The sequence below is a fragment of the Bos grunniens genome, chromosome 11, assembly GCF_055505025.1.
Source record: "Bos grunniens cultivar Pamir isolate PY7600 chromosome 11, Bosgru_T2T1.0, whole genome shotgun sequence".
Classification (NCBI taxonomy): domain Eukaryota; kingdom Metazoa; phylum Chordata; class Mammalia; order Artiodactyla; family Bovidae; genus Bos; species Bos grunniens.
In genome coordinates, this window is record NC_141175.1 from 91984924 (window position 1) to 92008096 (window position 23173).

The 23173-nt window shown below is 41.8% G+C and overlaps 1 protein-coding gene across 12 annotated transcripts in view; it reads right to left on the minus strand.

The window, feature by feature from the left end:
- Positions 1-23173, minus strand: part of LTBP1 (latent transforming growth factor beta binding protein 1) — a 460290-nt gene that overhangs the window by 402213 nt on the left and 34904 nt on the right. For all 12 annotated transcript variants that reach the window (XM_086327488.1, XM_086327485.1, XM_086327484.1 and 9 more), the window contains one exon: positions 4206-4503. In XM_086327488.1, the coding sequence (XP_086183614.1) occupies positions 4206-4503 (298 nt within the window). The remainder of the gene's footprint in view (positions 1-4205; positions 4504-23173) is intronic.

A 23173-nucleotide genomic window follows, 5' to 3' on the forward strand; every position in this document is an offset into this window, starting at 1 on the left:
GCCTAAAATGTGTAGTTTCAACATTACAGTTTTACTAAAGTCCCCCTTCCTCGAATAGGCCAGGCATATAACCTCTCTGGGGAGAAGGCAATGGCACCCCACTCCAGTACTCTTGCCTGGAAAATCCCATGGACGGAGGGCCTGGTAGGCTGCAGTCCATGGTGTCCCTAGGAGTTGGACACGACTGAGAGACTTCACTTTCACTTTTCACTCTCATGCATTGGAGAAGGAAATGGCAACCCACTCCAGTGTTCTTGCCTGGAGAATCCTAAAGACGGGGGAGCCTGGTGGGCTGCCATCTCCGGGGTCGCACAGAGTTGGACACGACTGAAGCGACTTAGCAGCAGCTGCAGCAGCAGCAGCAGCATACCCCCTCTGGAGCTCCTGCCCCAGCCCCACACATCTCCATGATTCACACCCCACCTCCTCCTCACTTAAATATCACCTCAAGAGAACCTTCTCTGACAGCCCATTTAAAGCCACCAGAGCCCTCCCTCCTCCCCATCTCACACCCACCCCGCACTCCCTGCCCATCTTTGCACTTTTATTTTCTCCACACCACCAACCACAATCTAAGATATGTTTTAAATACAGCACTCATTATCTCCCTGCTTCCAGACTATAGGCTCCAGGAAGGAAGATACTGTGTTTAGCTGTTCAGTGCTACACCCTGAGCCCCTGGAACAATGCACAGTACATACCATGTGGTCAGTAAAAACCTGAGTAAACGATCAAGACTGCAGCATCTCACATGCCACATTAGGGATGTAACACTAACCACATTTTGATATTTTAGGTGTCTTTATGTCTATAAGAATTTTTTTTGGCCACACCTCTCAGTATGGTCCTCTCAGGAATCTTAGCTCCTGGACCAGGGATTGAAGCTGTGTCCCCTGCAGTAGAAGCACAGAGTCTTGACTACTGAGCTGCCCGGGAAATCCCTGTCTACAAGCATTTTAGGGAGCTTAATTAATTTCCTCCTTCACTAGATAAAAACAAAACCAAAGCCTGAAACACCGTAAAGTAGGCAATCGAACGAAAAGATGCTTAACGAAAAGATGCTTAAGAATGGTTACATTTCTCAAAAGTAGCCAAAGTGATCCTGTCACATGTGCCTCCTTGGCAGTTTACATTTCAGGTGATCATGCTGCTACTGCTAAGTCACTTCAGTTGTGTCCAACTCTGTGCGACCCCATAGACGGCAGCCCACCAGGCTCCCCCGCCCCTGGGATTCTCCAGGCAAGAACACTGGAATGGGTTGCCATTTCCTTCTCCAATGCATGAAAGGGAAAAGTGAAAGTGAAGTCGCTCAGTCGTGTCCGATGCTCAGCGACCCCATGGACTGCAGCCTACCAGGCTCCTCCGTCCATGGGATTTTCCAGGCAAGAGTACTGGAGTGGGCTGCCATTATTCATGCATGAGTCAACCACGCCACTCCCTTGGTACCTCTCTCAAGTGATAACATCTGTCATTTCAAAATCTCCTTAAGAATAGAACTGGGTCTTATACATCTTAATACTCCCTGCCAGATAACAGGGCAACTTAATACTCCCTGCCCAGATAACAGAGCAACTGACAAAGGTTTATTATGAAAGCATCAGAATTGTTAGCATCTTGGGCCATCTCTTCTCCTCACCCAAAAGGACACAGTAGTAGGCACACCCATAAACACACGCCTGTAACAGTATTATCATGAAAAAAGCATCTTCATTCAGCAGATGAAGTCTCTAAAGTATATTATCTAATGACTTCTTTTTTCCCAAAGCCAAATTAGAGCTGAAACCTTAGCCTCCTCTTTGACTCACAACATTCTCGTCTAAATTACACTGCTGCTACCATAAAAAGAAAGAGTGAGGAGGAGGGAAAGGTTGCTTCTTTATCTGACATCTGACATATGATTCTCAGTAATAATCCACATATACACATCATAGAGGGTCACATTCTAACAGGGGATGGTGATATTCAAGATGAATGATGCTGCTTGTAAATGACTTCACAGTTTATACTAGAAAAAAAAATAATTGCAATGCACAGGAATCTGACTCCTGATTGCCAAGGCATACTTCAACACAGAATTGTTCTTTGTTTTTAAGATACAGGGCAATGCTGGAAGAGGGCTGTCTGGCTATGATATAATCAAAGTTTTATTTCATTTCAAAGATGCATAGTTGCATTTGTGTTCTGACACACAAAAAAAGGGCTACTATCTTTTAGAGAAGGGGCCAGCAAACTACACTTCAAGGGTCAAAGCTGGCCCACAGTCTGTTTCTATATGGCCAAAAAGCTAAGAATGATTTTTATACTTTTTAATGACTGAGAAAAATAAAACAGTATTATTGGGTGCCATGAAATTTATATGAAACTCAAATTTCAACATCCATCAATAAAGCTTTATTGGAACACACACACACTCATCCACTTACACACTGTCTCTGGCTGCTTTTGTGAGGAATTGAGAAACTGTCACAGAAACCACATGTCCCACAGAGCTCCAAATAGTTACTATGCAGCCCTTTACAGAGAACGTTTGCCTCTGCTTTCGGGTGTGGATGCTGGAGCCTGGCTGCCTCCATTTAAGCCTAATATATATTCTCCTTGCTGCTGCTCAGCTGCTTCTGTTGTGTCCCACTCTTTGGGATGCTGTGGACTGTAGCCCACCAGGCTCCTCTGCCCATAGGGTTCTCCAGGCAAGAATACTGGAATGGGTTGCCATGCCCTCCTCCAGCGGATCTTTCTGACCCAGGGATCAAACCCCGTCTCCTGTATCTCCTGCATTGCAGCCGGATTCTTTACCACTGAGCCACCACGGAGGTCCATATATTCTCTTTATTCAGCCTCTATCTTAACACTTATATTCACTTATTAACTGTGTAAGCTTGAACACATTGTTTAACCACTCTGCACCTCAGTTTCCTCATATGTAAAATGGGGTTAATAAAGGCGCCCACCTGCTAGGGTGTCACTGTGAGTTTTAAATGAATAAAACATACAAAGCATGTGAAACAGGACCTGGCAAGCAGGAAGCGGTTTTTAAGCACGGGCTACAACTACCATTCCTTCTTGCTGAGGGTGACAGGATGTATTTTCAGATGAAATGGTAGCAAAGCAGTTAGATTCCAGGGCAACATCCCAAATCTCTTCATCAAGGTAGAACTGAAGTAGGAGGCAAGAAGGAATGAGAGGGGAGAAAAATAAAACCAGAAACAAGAGAAATGAGGAGGGAATAAGAGAAAGGAAAAAGTTATCAGGACCTCACTCAGCAAGGACAGTAGGTGGCCTATTCACAGGGGAAGTATAAATTAGGGTAATTTCATCTGTAGTAACAGATTAAATCACTTCTGTGGGCTGACGGGATACTAATCACCAGGTGGAAGCTATCTCAGGGGCTGGGGAGGGAAGCATTCAAAATTCTAAGCAAGTGACTTACAGATGAACTGCTGGGTCATTTTTAAGTTGAGCACTTCCTGTATTTTACATTCCTAGACAAATGACAAGTGATAGCTATAGTAAATTCTGCATCTTGTTATCCACATAGAGTAGCTAATTAAAAGGAAACAATTTGTGTAAGGACCCTGTCTTTACAGAGTTCTCATTTTGTTCAGAACAGCACTGACTTCCTAATGCTAAAAAAAAAAAAAGTTCCTATAAATAAAACACAAGCTCATTCACCAAAAATGGACCTGCATAGCAACTGGGAGGTAAACAGGGTGTTTACTAGAAGATACACTTCACTTGCTACCGGGGTAGAATAATTCTCTTTCCCAAGATGCACTTTCATTTGAATCCCTTCTCCGTGCAAAGCTGAGTTCCTACCTTTTCCATGTACCTATAAAATTGCACTCACCGCTTCTCTTTTTGCATTATGACTTCAGAAGCTTTAAAGCACCCCCCGCCTCAAAAAAATAAAGAATTTTTTTAACTCCACCATAATCAACTATATTATTCCCTTCCACCCTTGATCCCCTTAATCCTCACCACTTCTTTGCTTAATGCTTATGGTAAATCTTCCCTGCAGAGGCTAAACACACATATCAACTATTTTAAAGAGACTTGATGTGTAAACATAAAATGCAAAATCTGAAGGAAAGACATTATTATCCAAGTGATTTCTGCAAATTGTGCTGGAAAAGAAGAGTGATTTAAAGCAACGCATCCAAGAGAACATCAAGATGCTCCCGAGCTGGAGGTAAGTTCAAAACACTCACTGAGAATGGATCTGCTGGGAGAGTCCCACTGAAGGCTTCGGCTTGAGGGTCAAGGTCATCTGGGCCACGGGACTGACTCTTGGTAGCGCGTCCGCCTTCTTAGATGAAGTGCGCTTTGCGGCTTGCTCAGGAGGGACCCAGGAGGAAGCGGCCGCAGTACTCTGCCCTCCAAAGACTGGGGACGAGGTGTCCTGGGCAGCTGTCGTCTCACAGGCTTTGCCCTCGGTCCCTGGTTTACACACACAGAGCTGAGGTCGGAGACACATCCCTCCATTCTGACACGGCGGAACACAGCTTGCTGTGGAAAGACAACAGAAGACACACTTTGAAGGAGAGTGGTTCAGACTTCACTAATTCTTCCAGATGCTTACCACGAGCACTGGGCTGTTCCTCAATGAAATAAGATGCTGATGATGTTGTTAATGATGATGATAATAGCGAATATTTATTCATGGTTTCCTATGTGCCAGGCACTGTTCTAATAGATATTGACAAATTTAACTCCCACCCCCAGCAACTGATTTAAGGAGATGTTTTATTTTGCCCATTTTACTGATGAAAAACAGGCACGGGGTTATAAAATTTGCCAAAAGTCCCACAGTCATTAGTAAATAAAAGAGCCTGGATATGAATTCAAGTGAACTGGCTCCAAAGTCATCTTTCTTGACCACTTTACTATAGCTGCTGCTCAGAAATGCATCAGAAATACAGGGGGGAAAAAAGAAAGTACTCTGTCCTTTTTTAAGTCGTGTTCCGTGGCTTCAGTTTAAACTTTAGGTATCCAAATAAGTCTTGGCAAAAAAAAACAGAAGCCCAGTCCCAAACCCAAACCCCCCAAGAGGGTAATGGCCTTCATCTTGCATTAAGCTATCAAAGCTTGGAGTGACTGTTCAGAAATTTAGTCAACCTACTTTTTTTTTTTTTTTTTTGAGAGAAAAAGCAAAGGTAAAAAGATTGAAAGTCATCTAATATACACTTTCATACATGCATTATATATTTTAAAAGCCAATATACCCTTAATATTATAACAAAAGGCAATCAAAAAAAAACCACCTGTTTATCTCCTATTAGCTAGGATGCATTTACTTTGGGTTTGGGGTTTGTTTGTTTGTTTTTTAATATGGACCATTTTTAAAGTCCTTATTTAATTTGTTACAATATTGTGGCTGTTTTATGTTTTTGATTTTGGGCCATGAAGCATGTGGAATCATAGCTCCCTGATCAGGGATCAAACCTACACCCCCTGCATTGGATGGCAAAGTCTTACCACTGGACTGCCATGGAAGTCCCATGAATGCATGTACTTTGAATCATCAGACTTGTGGCCAAGCAGAGTTTTAAAGTTAGCAGGGCTATGGGTCACGGGCAAGGTGAATGGATTTTATCACAAGCAAGGTCCCCTGGGAGTTCAGATGTTATATGTCATAAAATTTATGACTTAAATTTTATTAACATCATAGGCCTACAGACATGATTCCTTCAGACCCTTCTTTATTTGTACCATTTATTTACACCAGCCTTTTGGTATCAGTCCTCTTTGACTTAAACTCTCTGTCCTGAGGCAGATCATAATACTAAACCTCCCATACAATTCAACCCAGGATTCAGTCTACAAGCAATTACAAAATAGATGAAGAATACACACCAGAGGAGGCTCAAACATGGAGCAACCAATGACCGAGACCTAAAAACCCTGAAACCTCCTATAAAAGAGAAAAGATACTTTTCCTATTTCCCTATAATTCCTATTAGTTATAGCAAATAATGATAAGAAATAACTGTCAAGTGTCAGAATACCAGGCCGACAAATTTTCTAAGAGTTGAGAAAGATTCTTAAAAAAGGAAAGAAAAATGCAGCCAGCTCCCGAGGTCACCCTGGGGTGAGTTACTTGAGCTTGGCCTCTGCACCTACACAAGTCTCAGTGCAGGAGGAGGGCAGTAGCTGCTTTTCTAAAATGGTCCCCAAGGGCTCTTTCCATATTAGGCTTCTAGAAGTCAAAGTCAAAAAGCTATGCACTTTGAGAGTTCAGGAGTCTAATTTATCCACGCCTTCCTGGCCAACATGATCATCGGGTCCCTCCTCAGCCATGCTTATTTATGGAACGTCTCAGGAATGGAAATGGGCTCCACCCAGAGACAGCAGAAGTGGTCACAAGAGGAAGAGGACGGGGCTTTCAAAGCTGAGCCTCTGCCAGAGATCACCCCCCACCCCCAGGCACTTTTATGTACACATTCTCTTCATGCTTTCAATTAGAAACATGTCTCGGTTTAACATCTGAGAATGATTTCCGCTTCTCCCTCCCAAGGTGTATTGCAAACGTCTCCTAATCTCTCAGGAAGGCTGCACAGAGTGGCTGACAAAAGCTGGCACCTAGGTGGAAGCCAAGCACAGAAATCTCCCCCAAAACACCTACAATAGCCAACAAGGGGCTGTCTGGAGGATGAGTTAGAAGTATAAAGGGTAGCCTTGTTTGTTGTTTTTTTTAACTCTTCGAATTTTGCATATGGAAGGATGAGGGGAGCAGGGAAAAAATAATGAAAGAAAAAAAAAAAAAAACTTTAAACTTACACCAAAAAAGGACACTTTATATAATAGTAGTTATATATATATATACATACACAATACTATCCTTTCACAGTAAGGATAGTATATATACAATACTATCCTTCACAGTAAGTTTTAAGAGACAATAAGGAGACTGATTAGACGATTTTCTCTTCTACCCTCCCCATTTGGGCTTCAGCAGTAGCCTCCTGGAGCAGATAGGTAGGGCTGGCTTACACTGCGGGGATTGGGGGTGCGGGAGGCAGAGCGGGTAAGGGAACAGATTCCCCAGTGGCCAAGACAAGCCCCTCCCCGACCTGAAAAGCAAAACTGACATCCTGCAGCCACACTTGAGCAAGCCATTTTCCTACCACATTTGGGCTTCGTGCAATAGTGGCTCCCACGTGTCACTTCTCAATGTGTGACGCCTGGACAAGCCGCAGCATCACCTGGAAACATTTTAGAAATGCATATTTGGCCGGCCCCTGGCCTGCTGAATCCCAAACCAGAACCCAGCCATCTGCCTGCCTGCCGGGTGCTGCACAAACCAGCGGCCTTCCACCAACACCTTTTTTGAGAATTTACATTTTTGTCACTGCAAGTTTGTGTTTTTGCACTACAGTGGCTTACTGAATTCTTACCCTCGTAGCTGTGTCTGTTTTATGTTGCCCTTCTGTTTTTAACGCAAAAAATTAAAAGAATTTTCCATGTGACTAAATTCTCAAGATAATTATCAGTCCCTTTCAAAAATGTATACATTTGTCACTACTTCATGGTCAGTGTAAAAATTTGTAGGCATTTATGAGAAAACTGTTATTTTTTTAAATTCAAGGATGGTTGACTCACAGTGTTACATTAGCGTCAGGTGTCAGCACAGACAGTATGTTTACAGATTACACTCCAATGTATCCTTGTTGCTTCTCTATTTCATACACACTAGTTTGTATCAGAGAAAGCAATGGAACCCCACTCCAGTACTCTTGCCTAGAAAATCCCATGGACGGAGGAGCCTGGTGGGCTGCAGTCCATGGGGTCGAGAAGAGTTGGATACGACTGAGTGACTTCACTTTCACTTTTCACTTTCATGCATTGGAGAAGGCAATGGCAACCCACTCCAGTGTTCTTGCCTGGAGAATCCCAGGGACGGGGGAGCCTGGTGGGCTGCCGTCTATGGGGTCACACAGAGTCGGACACGACTGAAGCAACTTAGCAGTAGCAGCAATTTGTATCTGCTAAACACATACCCCTAATTTGTCCCTCCCTCCTCCTCTCTCCCCTCTGGTAGTCACTAGTTCTCTGTGACGTTATTTCCGGAGAAAACTGTTATTCTAACTGAGGTATTGCACTATGTGGAGTATTTTAAATCTTACAGAAGTTCTTTAAAAATGTTATCCATCAGTTATCCTGCATTTGCCCAGCCCAGCTGTGGCTCCACACAATGAGCGAACACTATGGAGATCTTATCAGCGGGTGGGGCAGTGGTTCTCAGGCTCTGCAGCACAGCAGAATCACCCGGGGAGCTCAAAACCCAGGTGTGATTCCAGGCTGATCGAATCCCAATCTCTGGGGAAAGGGGCTCCCTGGTCACTTCCGTTTTTCGGTTTTTTAACTCCCTAGGTGATGGCAACGTGCAGCCAAACTGGAGAACCTCCGGTGAGGGAATAAAATCCTACCAGACTTGCTGATCATCTTCCCAAAATGTCGCTCTTTGAATTTTTTCTCCTTCATTTAAAAATTTTCAACATATTCTAGCTGCCCAGGAGATACACTGAAGGCCTCATCTGGACCCCATCAACCCCCGCCCCTGGTCTACCCCTGCAAAAGCTCACCCTTTCCTGCCTCTGTACATAGGGTGTCCTGTCCTGAAATATGGGCCAGCCCCTCAAGCGCTTATTCACCTGAAACGTCCTGCTTCTCTGTGAAGTCCTTTCCAAATGCCCACTCACCCCGACCTCCTGAGCCATTTTCATCATTCACTTCACATCTCACCTGTACAGTCACATATATTAATCATCTTTTAACAAAGCTCTTTTATTTCCCAACTAGAATGTCATCTATGAGGTCAGATAATTGGCTAAGACAGAACTTTTTGTACCCAAGGACGGAAGCCTGAACCTCATCTTGGTTGACTGACCGATGTCAAAGTAGATCCACCTCTTTCCAAGAATGCTGGGACTTCAGGACATCTATAAAAGGAAGATAATAAGTGGGTTCATAATAACATCTACAACCCTGGATGTGGTTTACCAGTTATTCAGTCAGTCTCCAAGCTTTCAAAGTGAAAGTGAAGTCGCTCAGTCGTGTCCGACTCTCTTCGACCCCATAGACTGTAGCCTACCAGGCTCCTGTGTTCATGGGATTTTCCAGGCAATAGTACTGGAGTGGACTGCCATTTCTTTCTTCAGGGGATCTTCCCAATCCAGGGTTCGAACCCACGTCTCCTGCATTGTAGACAGACGCTTTACCATCTGAGCCACCAGGGAAGTCCAAGCTTTCAAAGATATTTTTAAATCACAATTAATATCTAAGTATACTTTGCTCACATATATGGCTTGCAGTGGCATTTAGCAATATGTATATTAAACAATTATAGAAGCTCAGATTCAACGCATTCTAGAAAAACTCTGAACGGGAGGAACCCTCTGAAACTGGTCATGAACTCACAAGAGAAGAACATCACAAAGGGCTGATAGGAGCTGTGATAAGGTACTAAACCTCCAGTTCAAAAGTGCATTAAGAGAATTAGCCTAAGACATTCAGGTGCAGTAGGAAAAAAGCTTCTGAAAGCTTTTTTTGTGAAAAGGAATTAGAAGTGGGGGAAGCCCACAATTTATTAAGTAGATAATCCAATAAAAGGACTTCTGCTCAAGATAAGCACAGTGAATTAACCTCTACCACATCTCCCATTCCAAACACAGAACAATCATTTTTAAAGACTTTTTTTTTAGATTAAAGAAACAGACTTCCACAGCTGGGCATGATGGAATAACTGTTACCAAACAAGCCTTTTTGCCATGACAGCTAGAAAACTGGATGAAAGATATAAGACAACTGTTGTCAGATACCAGACAACTGGCAAGAGAAGACTGAATCCTAAGAGAAGGGGATCAAGAGGGGAGCGCTAGGATCACCGTAACCGCCTTGCAGGAGGCACTCGGTCGACCACTATGCAGCAAGGATCACCACGCACAGTGTGATAAAGGCCGAGTGGCTGGGATCTCCAGGCAGAGTCTTGGACAGGAGAGATCTGCAGAGAGTCCTGGAGTCTTCACCTGATTCTGAGCTGTACAGGCATAGAGTGCAACCACCCAGGATCTGTACGCTGCAGATTCCCAGTCCTGGCCTACCAGAGTCAGGACATTCAGTACAGACCCCAGAATCAACTCCCGTTAAAAGTAAAACCTCTATACCAAAATCAGACAGGAATTGTACACAGACACAAAGAATCAAAACAAAAATGAAAACTCACACACAAATCACAGTTAAGAACATATAGATGCACAATTCCTTAAAAAAAAATTAGTAAATCTAATACAACATTATTCCCAAACCAAATTAATTCAAGAAATATAAGGATGATTTTAATGTCAGCCACTCTTTCCACAGAATTCCCCACGTTAAAAATTAAATGAGAACTTGTCTCAGTGAACGCAAAAATTTTCCAATGAAATTCATCACTTATTCATAATAACAAACAAAAACTGGTAAGACAACTAGGAATACAAAAGGATTTCATTGTTCTGGTAAACAGTACCTACAGCAAATCCCGCATACTAAAGAGGATACCAAAACCTACAGCAAATATTATGTGCAAACTGTAGAAACATTCCTATTAAAGCTGGAAACAAGTCTAAATGCCCACAACAGCCTCTATAATTGATGTTATATTGTAAGTCCCATGGCAAAACAAGGAAAAAGAATAAAAGGTCTAAAATGAAGAAACAATGTGACATTATTTCAGTTTATCTAAGTGGTTATGTACATAATCAAGAAATTCTACAAACTATAATAGCAGATAAGACTGTGGTACTTGTTCAAAGAGAGAAAAACAGATCAATGAAATTTAACAGAAAGCTTAGAAACAGACTCAAATATAAATGGAGGCTTGAAACATGACAGAGGAGATATAACAACCCTGTAAAAAAAATGGACGAAATAAACGGTGTTGAAAAAGAAAGAGCCACACATCTAAAAGAACCAAAACTAGATCCCTACCCAACACAGGAGTGTGCATTCTGGTGTGTTCCAAGGCCTTCAGTTGCGTTCAACTCTGTGCGACCCCATGGACTGTAGCCCGCCAGGCCCTTCTGTCCATTGGATTCTCCAGGCAAAAATACTGGAGTGGGTTGCCATGCCCTCTTCCAGGAGATCTTCCCGACCCAGGGATCAAACCCCAAGTTCTTCTGTCTCCTGCATTGGCAGGCGGGTTCCTTACCGCTAGCGCCACCTGGGAAGCCCATGCATTCTAGATCTATAAAACTTAAGAGAAAACGTGACAGAATATCTTCATGATTTGGGGTAAAGAGGAATTTCTCAAATGTGAAAACAGTAAGTAAAAATCGAAAGGGATTGATGAGCTTGACTGTATTAAAACTTAAAAGACACCATACAAAACTGAAGCACAAATGACAAAAAGAAGACCCTCGCAATATATTTAACAAACGACTAATAATCAGATATAGCAAGAATTCCTAAAAATAGATAGGAAAAACAAAGTAAAAAATGGACAAAGGATGTGAGCTGGCTATTCACAGATGGTGAAATGTAAAATACATGTGAAAAGATACACGACCTCTCCAGTTATCAGACAACTGCAGATCAAAACAACACTGAGATGCAATTCCACACTCACGAGACTGGCAGTAAGTCTGTTAGCACCAAGTGTTAGCAAAGATACGGGAAATGGAAACTCATACTGTTCACGGAGGCGTATGAGATACTCAGCTCTGTGAGAAGCAGTATGGCAACGTTCAGTAAGGTTATGATGTGCACACCCTAACACCTAGCAATTTCCCTTCTAGACTGTCATGGACTCAAGCGGACATATACACCAACTATAGTAGGAAAATAGTGACACGGACAGATGAACTGATAAACTGTGGTATATTCATGTATGGAATTGTTTACAGCAGTTAAAATCACGATCTAGATCTATATGCCAAGCAATATGAATGAACCTTGTGAAAATATGTTGACCGAAGAAAGTAATTATAAAATGCTACTCTGTAGTACTATTCTTTACGTGATACTATACTACTGTCCATGTAATTTTTAAAGACATAAATCACTACTTCTTGTTTTTAAGGATACATATGAAATCAACAAAAGCATTAAAATATGTATTGGATTCCCACTAAATTCATAACCATGACACCTCAGGGAAGGATGCGGAACAATTCCAGGGAAGGAAATACGTCACTTTATTGGAATTTTTTCTTTAAAAAATAAAGACGGGGGACTTCCCTGGTGGTCCAGCAGTGAAAGCTTTGCTTTCCAGTGCAGGGGACGCAGGTTGAATTCCTGCTCAGGGGGCTAAGATCCCACACGTCTCATGGCCAAAACATCAAAACATAAAATAGAAGCAATACTGTAACAAATTCAATAAAGACTTTAAATTGGCCCACATTATTTAAAAAAAAAAAAAAGATGTATAGAAAATATGACAACAGGTATTAGCTGTGGGTAGTAGATACACAGATGCTAACTACTGTATCCTTTTTACTTTCCTGAATGCAAAATTTTTTCAAAATCAAAATAATTTTTTTTAAAAATTAGCCAACACAAGGCAATTGAGAATTGAAGACAGTTAAAACCTGATTCTTAATCATGGGGTGAAAGGGTGATCACAGGGATGAGGTTGGTCAAAGTGGCAAAAACTGCCAACATCACAATGCTGTGCTCTGCTCAGTCATGTCCGACTCTTTGTGACCCCCTGGACTGTAGCCCACCAGGCTCCTCTGTCCATGGAATTTTCCAGGCAAGAATACTAGAGTGGGTTGCCATTTCCTACTCCAGGGGATCTTCCTGACCCAGGGATCAAACCAGAGTCTCCTGCATCTCCTGCTTGACAGGTGGACTCCACCACCAAGCCACCTGGGAAGCCCACCGTGACAGTAACGAACTCAGTGTGCACACAGCAGGCTTGCAGGAAGCCCACATCAAGACCTGGGCGAGAAGAATGGACAATAAAATCCTACCCCACTGCGGCCCAGAGATGGTCTTAGGAAACCACTCATCTTTTGAAACAAATCCTCAATTTTTGCTCCAAACAGTAAATCCTCTCAGATTTCTTCCACATGTGAATCCTACTCCAGTTTAACAAGCTGATCCTAATGTTCTTTAAAAGGTTAGTGACTGTATTTTTAGGAAGTGTCCCATGCCCTGAAGCTCAGGCTCTATTGCTCTTAATTCTAAAAAAGTAACTCTTAGTTATATTTAAAACCCGTCCCAGCCCACACAGGGCAAACAGAGGGAATCTCTGCCCCTTGCCTAACTCCAAGCAAGTTACAGCATGTCGACCGCATGTGTCCCAGGGAGAAATGTAAGTCTAACTGTGTCTTCTGTGATCAGAGACAGCAGGTGAGAAACTGCTTTGCTGTGTGTGCGTCTTCACAGTAATTCCCAGCTGCCCTTTGAAGTCATTCAATAACACTAAGTGATATCAGATCACAAGACTCATAGCATGAGGTCACACATTTTCGTCTGCCCTCACTCCGTATGCCCCTTGTGCCAAACTTAGATAAAATGCTGTACTTTCATTGTGAATATCTCTGGGTCAGCTTCCTCCAAAATCCCTAAGGAGCAAAAAACAACAGTATAAACCCCAACACCTTTTCTATCCAGCCTTGTGAAATAATGAAGAGTACCACAAAATCACATGCTCTACATAGGCGAATCAAGCGCCAAGACATTTACTAACTCATAGGTTTGGAAGAGCTCTATGAAAAACCTCAGGGGTATGCGTGCTTTCAGAGCGCCCTGCTCTTCAATCAGGATCTCTCCCCAGCCTTTCTACGCCGTTTGCTTTTCTAATCTACTCTCAAGTGACAACTTAACCAAGCAGATAGTCAGATGATTGAGCACAGCACAAATTACGTGGAATATATGAAGCCCAAAGGTTGTGTGAAGACTCTCAGGGCTTTATGAGGACTTTACTTACTGCCTTTATGTCAAGGAGTGAGCCCTCGTCTGCCTAATTCCCCGGGAGCTGTATTCTGGACGGTGGAGGTTCTGGAAGCCTGAGTTCAGCAGGAGAAGCTTGTTACCATGTGATTTAATTTAAAATAGATGGTCAGCCGAGGCCAAGCACACTCCTCCTGATGCCATCAATAACTGTGAAATCACTCACAGAGTGTAATAATTAAGTCATAAGTTACATAATGAAAAAACCACCAGTAATTTTTATGGGTTCTGTTTCTGGGCTTATTACTGCTGTTTTATGATGTTTTGTTGTTGTTGTTTTTAAGTCAGTGAAAAAGAAAACAAAGTTAAAGATCTACAAGTTTTTATGATGTAAATATTTAATTTAAAATAGCAAAAGAAAAATGAGGAAAAACCAGAAAATTTTCAGAAAATGGTTATATATAGGAAGAATTAACAAAAGCTGTCTTTAACAAATTAAGACCAAAATTGAAAAGGTGAAAAAAGGTCAGAAATAGACAGTTGAGACAAAAGAAAATACAATTAGCAAGTAAACCTGTGGTATACTGTCTAAATTAAGGCAGTCATCAAAAGAAATGCCAACCAAAACAAGGAGGTACAATATTATGGCTACTTTGTATTTTTTTTTTAAAAGACATGTAAAATATTAATACAAAGTGTAATAAAGGGTAGTAAAATGATACAAGCCTTTTAGAAAGCACTTCAACAATATGTTCCAGGCTATTTCAGTAGCTTCATTTCTAGAAATTTACCCTAAGAAAATAGTTTAAAAAAGAAAATAACTATACACACACTTATGCCCAGCTGTCCACAGCAGTGTTATTTATACCAATGAAAAATGCAAAAGCAGCATATAGATTGAGTAAAGGATGGTATTATACAGCCTTTCAAAATTAGAATTATAAAGTGATATTGTAAGTTTTTAAATGTCATTATTAAAATGTATTGAAAACATAAGGTTATTTTGCTATTCAGTCATTAGTTAAGCATCTTCTCTGATAATAGTATAATTTTATTTTGTATACTAACACTAGTACAGATGTATAATAGACACAGGGCTTCCCCAGTGGCTTCGACAGTAAGGAATCCACCTGCAAATTCAGGAGACACAGGAGGCACGGATTCAGTCCCTGAGTTGGGAAGATCCCCTGGAGAAGGAAATGGCAACCCACTCCAGTACTCATGCCTGGGAAATCCCATGGACAGAGGAGCCTGGCGGGCTACAGTCCATGGGGTCTCAAAGAGTCAGACACGACTGAGTAACAACACAAAACATGACAAACAAGTTCCTGACAAATCTTGGGTTTTACAAACTATTACGCACATGTAAAGTATAATTATAAATGACATTGTCATAATTCATTATAGCAAGGCCATAAATTTCTAAATAATAAATCTTTGATCTGTTTTAATACCATAATCTTTCTCTATTCATTATTCAAACATTGAGCCCCTCCCCCTTAAATGCTAACACTGTGCCAAGACGTGCGGATTAAAAGATGGAGAAGACAAATTTCCCGCTCTCACGGAGATCAGAGTCCAGTATGGAAGACAGACAAGTGTGTGTGTGTGTGTATACATAAAACTTCACCATACAGTTATATGTTGGAATAATAAAGATATGGAAGAAATGAGAAATGAAGGGCCCTAAGTGAGAAATCTGGAGAAGGAAATGGCAACCCACTCCATATTCTTGCCTGGAGAATCCCATGAACAGAGGAGCCTGGCAGGCCATGGTCCACAGGGTCGCAGAGAGTCAGACACAACTGAAGCAACTAAGCAAGCAAGTGGGAAATCAACCAATACTTTCAAAATTATATTCAAAGGACCAAAAACGATACAGACAATTCTCAGGACAGGACAAACCTGTCCCCTTGAGGAGATGTAAAATCCACCTACTGGTGGAAGCCGGCAGTAGGGTGACGGGAAGCCGGACTCAACGTCGCACAGACCTGAGTCTGAACCCCTCCCTGCCTCCCCAGCTGGGTGCCCTGGGGTCAGTTCCAAGTCTGACCTGTGCTTCAGACCCTCACTCAGTGAAGTCCTGAGTGACAGTTCTGCACTCCAGGTTGCACCAGGCGCCATCACACGCCCCATGACTAGAACTGTAGATAAGAAAACACTATCTGTGCCCAGTGGAACTCACAGCCCGGCCAGCAGACCAACAGAAACAGTGATGATAATTATAACAAACATTTCAGAAAGGGAAGAATAAATACTGTGCAGCAGGCACCTATCCCTAGGGGATTCAGGGTATTAGGAAAGACCTCACTGAGATCATGAACTTACTATCAGATCTGAAAGCTGAGAGAAATAAATAACTCATTTGCCCAATCCCAGAGTATGGGGACATATGCTAGTGCTGAAACCTGCCACAAGCCATCAAGAAGCAAAATGCAACTCGACTCTACTGATTCCAGAATGACTCTTCGTAAGAGATGGGGTTCAGGGGAGGGGGAAGGAATTAACATATATTCTTTAATACATGTGTCCAGAACGCTGACCTGGTATGATTTAGTGTAACCGGCAGAGACATTACCCTGTAAAACAGGAACAGAAACACTGATGTCCATCGTCACCACTGTAACTTAACACTGTTCTGGACGCTCTGGTCAACTCAGTACTAGCATAGCTGTACCAAGCCAGCTCCTACACTGCCGAGGCGGTGTCCACAGTACAGCCTATCTATAAAGCAATCAGCCATATTTAAGATTACACCCTGAGAACACTCATGCTATTTGGATTTCATCATGAATAACCCAGGAAATTTTCTATTCAAATCTGTCCACTGCAGTATTACAATCAATACAGTGGTTAAAGGAGAGAGAGAGTGAAAGAAAAGAAATAACCTACCTGTAAAAACAAAGAAGAGACAAAAATCATGAAATGTGATTAAGTCATCAAAAACCAATGTCCTAAAAACTTTTTAATGACTTGGGGTAATGCTTATGAAGTAATGCCAAGATTAAAAAAAAATAAATAACCCTCCACTCTCTCTAGAACACACTCCAGTCAGCCTTGCACCTCTGCCTGTCCACCGGGTCACAGACACTAGCAAGCTCCTGGCTGCCAGTCCCATGGCCTTCTCCCTTCTCCCCAAGAGCATCGATGGACCAATCCCTCCTCCCTCACTACCTTCTTCCCTGCCTGAGACGTCACCCCAGCAGCCTCTGCCAACCTCACTATCAACCTTCACAATCTCCCTCCGGCTCCTCTTTCCCTTTCTGATCTCTCCATGTTGACACTTCCCAGGGCTTTCTTGGTCCTTGGGCCCTTCTTCTGATGACCTCATTCAGTCATGTGGCTCTGATTTCCATTTAAACTGGGCCCTAATTTAGACCTCAGGCCCTGTCCTTCTATCTGAACTCCAGATTTCCACGTCCAACTACCTCCTCAACAGCTCCGAGTGGATGTCTAACAGATGCTCAAATTTAGCACATCTTGATTTCTGCCCGCCTCTGCTGAATGCATACAGCACAACCAGCTCCTCCTCAGCACTCATCTCATTCAAAGAAACCACCGTAGAGGGAGGTGATATCCACTGTAGAGGAAGGTGATGTATGTATAATTATGACTGATTTGTGTTGTTGCATGCCAGAAACCAACACAACGCTGTAAAACTGCTTTCCTCCAACTAAAAATAAATCCAAAAAAAATTATGTACCAATCTAAATGGGAAAAGAATTTTTAAAAGAATAGATACATGTATGTGTACAACTGAATCATCTTGCTGTACACCTGAAACTATCACAACATTGTTAATCAACTACCCCAAAACAAAAGAAAACCAAAAAAGGGCACCACCATTTGCCAAGTACATTAGTTTTCTAGGGCTGCTACAATGAAGCACGACAAACTACATGTTTTAGACAACACAGAGGCACTGGTCAGAAGTCTGAAATCGAGCTGTTGGAGGCGCTGATCCTTTCCGAGGGCTGTCTGGTTGCTTTCTCCCAGCTTCTAGTGGCCTTGGGCATCCCTGGCTCCCAGAAGCTGTTTTCGCATGTCTTCCTTCAATGCATGTCTCACCACCTGCCCTCAAACCCTTCTCCCAGCCACCTTGTCCCCTGCAATCTATTCTCACCAGGGCAACCAGAGGAATCCTGTAGAATCAAGTCAGATCACATCCCTCCTCTGCTCCAAACCCTCCAAAGGCTTCCATCTCACTCAGTGAAATGCAAAGCTTTTATTTTCACAGTCAATTCCTCACCTTGCGCACCATACTCCTGTCACACTGGCTTCCTTGCTCGCCCCTGGGCAGACAGTACCTGCTCCCACCACAGGGCCCTTGCATCCGCCTGTAACATGTTTCCCCAGATATTCACAGGCTCCCTTTCTCACATCACTCAGCCTCCCTATGACTATCTGCCCCAAACAACAGTGTATAGGCCTCGATTAGTCTGCTTCATTTTTCTTCAAAGCACTTATCCCTAACCCTATATTATTTATCTATTCACTGTTTCCCACTAAAATATCAGCTCCACAGGGAAGAAGACTATTTCGGTAGCTGCTTTTTCCCTTGGACCTAAAATAATGTCTGACTCAAAGAAGATAATAACTTAATCTCTGGTCTAACTCAAAGAAGATAATAACTAACTGCAGAATGAATGAACATGTGAAGGCAGGCTGGAAGAAAAATATATTTAAATGCTAACATGAATTACAATCCTAGGAGTGGTAAAATTGTAAGTGATTACTTATACCATATTATACTTTCCGTATTTGCTACAATGGCCTTCACAGCATGGCAAATATCAATACTTTATCAAGAAAAAAATGTTAATTCACTTAATGGCTAATTTAAACATACTTACATTTTTAAGGGGTATAAATCCTACAATCTAAACAATCCATGAGATGGAGTACCATATACTAGATTTTATGGTAACTGTATGATATTGAAACATACATTATTTTTACTTTGAAACTTATTCTTAACAAACTTGGTAATGATTGGGTAATATGTCTAGCATTATTATTTACATGTTTAACCTGTTTGAAAAGCTTTTTATTTTCATCAACCAAAAACGCTGAGAGGCTTTTTTGAAAATCAGAGAAATAAAAAACCAAGATTTATAAGGCCTAAATGACTGCCAACTTGAGAATCATGTATCTGAAATTTGGATTAAAATAAAGGTAAAAAAGACTAAGACAGAAAACATAACTTTACTCTGATTAGGAAGCTAGAAGTAAAGAGCCCACTAAAGTCAGGCAGCCCATACCAAGCCCAGTTCAGACAGTGGCTAGCTGTGTGCCCCTGAGTATATTTCCATTACCTTTTTTTGCACCTCAGTTTTCCCATCTGTAAAATGGGAGTGATTTTTTTTTTTTTAAAGAGGGTTTCTGATGGATTAACTAAACACATACACACAAAGCACTGGGACGGGGCCTGCTTTAGAGGAGCATCTGACAGGTGTCCGCTACTATTATTATTCTGCGCATCAAATTCATCCCACACATGCCCCAAAATAGCCTTTAAGGAAGCTTCTGAAAAGCAGGTCACATCTATATCTGGGATAGAATTTTATTTCTGCCATTGGAATTTTAAATTTATGCAAGACAGCCTTTCACACTGAATCAAACAGAATTAGTTACCTTTTTCCCCTGTCTTTCCCACATTTAATCACCCAGAATAAAGCTGTGGGAGGCAAAAAGTGATAGAGCATCAATCTAAAATAAAATATTACATGGTTGTTACCATTCTCAAGACTCATATTTCCAAACAAATTTTCTTAACTGAAAAAAGAATAATAGCTACATAAGTGAGACAGAGCCTTTAAAAATTACTATTTTGACAGCATTCCTTTAGGTAAATTAAGAGTATTATGTGACCAAGGATGGGAACATCCTGGAAGAGATACAATCCGGGCCATGCCAAAGGCTCTCCTTGCTAAAATAAAAACACTTGTAAATGTCACTGATGCCTGAGCATCACTGTAGAACACAAACATTCAGTGGACTGGGGACACGGCCCCAGCTACAGGGATCACAATGATTAGGCTCTAAAACCCCAAATGGGAGCAACAGTTGACGCCTCACTGTGAAATACCAGGCCATGCCTCTAAATGGAAGGAAGAAGCAAAGCAGATGAGGCTATTTGCAAACACTTAGCCCTATGGCTACTAGCTCTATTGTGAAACGTGATACAACCATTTTCAGAATTGAAGCTGAAATAGAGCTATGGACATCAAGGACCCATCAGCAAGCAGTTGAAAGGAACAAGCAAAGCTCTGTTCTCAATACACAAAATTAAAATTGTTTAAATAGCATTTCTCATTTCCGACATCCTTCAGAATAGAGCGATTATTTTAGTAAATGTTGTGAATATAAAATGCTCCTTTTAGTGATATACTGGGCCTACCTTCCACATGCATTTAAATTGTTTTGTTTTTTTTTAACTGAATCGCTGTAAGTAGCTTCCTTAACAGCTGATCATCTCAGAACTGAAATGTATAATCAGCAAAGAGAAATTTACATAATTATTAGGACAGAAATCAACAAGAATGATCTTTCTGTTAAAGCAGTCAACTTTAAAATAAACCATTTCCATCTAAAACACAATGCCAAAAATGTTAAATAATGGATGATGTTCATAGGGTGTTACTCTTCCCAACTTCTTAATGTTTTGTATTTTCCAAGAAAATAAACCATAAATTTAAAAACCATAAAATAAGTTTTCTAAGACTTAATCCAAGTAATTATTTTTATGTTTCAAAATATGCCATGAAATCCAACTTATTTTAGTAGTAATTTTATTTGTTTCTGTTTTCTTACAAAGTAGAATCACTAAATTTCCTGCTAGTCAATTCTGAAAAAAACATAATTAAGAGAAAAAAATAAAGAAACTTTACACAATTCTGGAAGTAGAGATTTTAATCTCAAAATGTGAAAAACACAATCACGAATGTCTCACAACTGCCCATTGAACAGACTGATTATACAGTCACTATTCTCAAGCCACAATCCCCTAAAGATCATGTATTCCTAGTACCCATTTTTATTCTTAGACTTCTTCCCGCTGTCATCACCAGTTCATACCACAATTAAGGGTAGGCTTCTGTGGAGTTAGAATGAGAAAGAGAAAGTGCTTGTGTTCTACAGTGATGCTCAGGCATCAGTGACATTTACAAGTGTTTTTTGGTGATAGATACTTTCTAAAAATAGTCCCAAATCTTTTCCTTCCTATCAGCACATGCTGCTTCTCCCATGAAAAGGTGACTCTTATGTCTCTCCTTGTTGAATATGAGGCTGGGTCTATGACTTGTTATTTCAGTCACTAAGTCAAGTCCGACTCTTTGTGATCCCATGGACTGTAGCCCACCAGGCTCCTCTGTCCGTGGGTTTCCCAGGCAAGGATAATGGAATGGGGTGCTCTTTCCTCCTCCAGGAAATCTTCCTGAGCCAGGGATCGAACATGAGTCTCCGGCATTGCAGACGGATTCTTGGCAGCTGAGCCACCCGGGAAGCCGGGGTCTATAACTATTCTACCAAAAAATGCAGACGTGCCCTACTGAGAACCTCCCAGCCCAGGCTTGAAAAGGCCCGCAAGCAATACTTCCTCTCTCTTGAAACCTAGCTGCCATGTCATGGGGAAGCCCAAGGAACCAAGGAAAGAGGCCCACATGGAAGAGAACTGAGGCTCTCAACCAACAGCCCCTGCTAAGCTGTCAACCAACAGCCAGCGTCATCTTGCCAGCCGTGGGAGTATTCCAGCTGATGCCATGTGGTATGGAGACAGGCTGTCCCTACTGAGCCCTGCCAAATTGCAAAATCATGAGTAAATAAATGATGGTGTTTGTTTTAAGCCACTGAGTATTAGGATATTTTGTCTCAGAGGCATAGATAGAAATAGAAACAATCTTCCTGAAGAAGAGTCATTATCTCTCATCCCAGGGCTTCTGCTAATTCTATCATGCTAAATTATCCTGCATTAAGCACTTTAAATCTGTGGTTGTGTAATCAAGTCTTCAAAATAAAAATGAGCATAGTTGTGACTAACAGCCTCCTGAAGCCTATGAGGAAGGGAGAAGACCCAGCACAGGCCTCTGCATCTATGCATTCCCAAGTACTGAAGATGATCAAAGACAACCAAGGCTTTCTCCAGTGACTTCCTGGCAAAGTTACCAGTGCAGAAAAACACTCATCTTTGATAACTGTAGCCACAACTGAATACTATTCTACAAATTTTATGTTATACTTTACCACAATATTTAAAATAATGTAATGCACACACACACACACAAAAAAAACACTGTATACTTGTAAGTGGGAGAATTAGATGATATGTGAATTAAATCTCAATACAGCACTTCCATACAGTCCTCCACACGGTAAACAGTCCAGCTCATCTTTGACCAGCTCTATCTCAAAAAGGTTTTTGTGTGTTAAAATGTGCCTGCGCACAGCTTTCATTCATCAACTCCCCTTTCCACAGTATTGAAGAAAGCTCCACCGTTCCACCTGTGACTTTTCTTCTCCTGAATCAAGCTACCCATCCCCGCAGCTCCTCATGTCGGCTCTGTGTTCCCTCCATCATCCAGCTGCACAACTCTGAGTACATTACAGCAGCTCCTGGTACTGCAGAAGAGCATGCACTTTGGAGTCAAAACGCCTAGGTTTAAATCTGAGTTCCATCACTTAGTAGCCACGAGAAGCTTCAATTTCAACATGTGTAAAATGCAGATGGGGAAAGAAGTCTCATCTTTGGGAAGGAGTGAGACAGGGATTGAAGGCAGGGCCTGAGATGACAATCACCTGAACTCAAAAACGACGCTTGCAAATTTACTTAGTATGGTCAACATACTGTTTCTCAGTATGTCTTTCTGCATTTAACAAGCCACCATTTCTTTGTTTAAACACACCCTCTCCCCTTCTGCCAAGCACGTGTAGTTAATTCAAGCTCATTAAATGCACGAATGATGCAACTTCATAGAATAGACCCAACCTCAACATTAAGCAAGCAGCAACAGGGTCTGGAACCCAGGAAGCCCACCAAAACGACTAGCTTTTATTATTCTATTGCAATTCTGGGCTTCCCTGGTGGTTCAGCAGTAAAGAATTCACCTACCAATGAAGACGAGGATTCGATCCCTGGGGCGGGAAGATCCCCTGGAGAAGGAAATGGAAACCCACTCCCCATATTCTTGGCTGGAGAACCCCATGAACAGAGGAGTCTGGTGGGCGAGTCTGGTGGGCTACAGTCCGTGAGGTCGCAGAGTTGGACACGACTGAGCGACTAACACACACCAGTATTCTTGCCTGG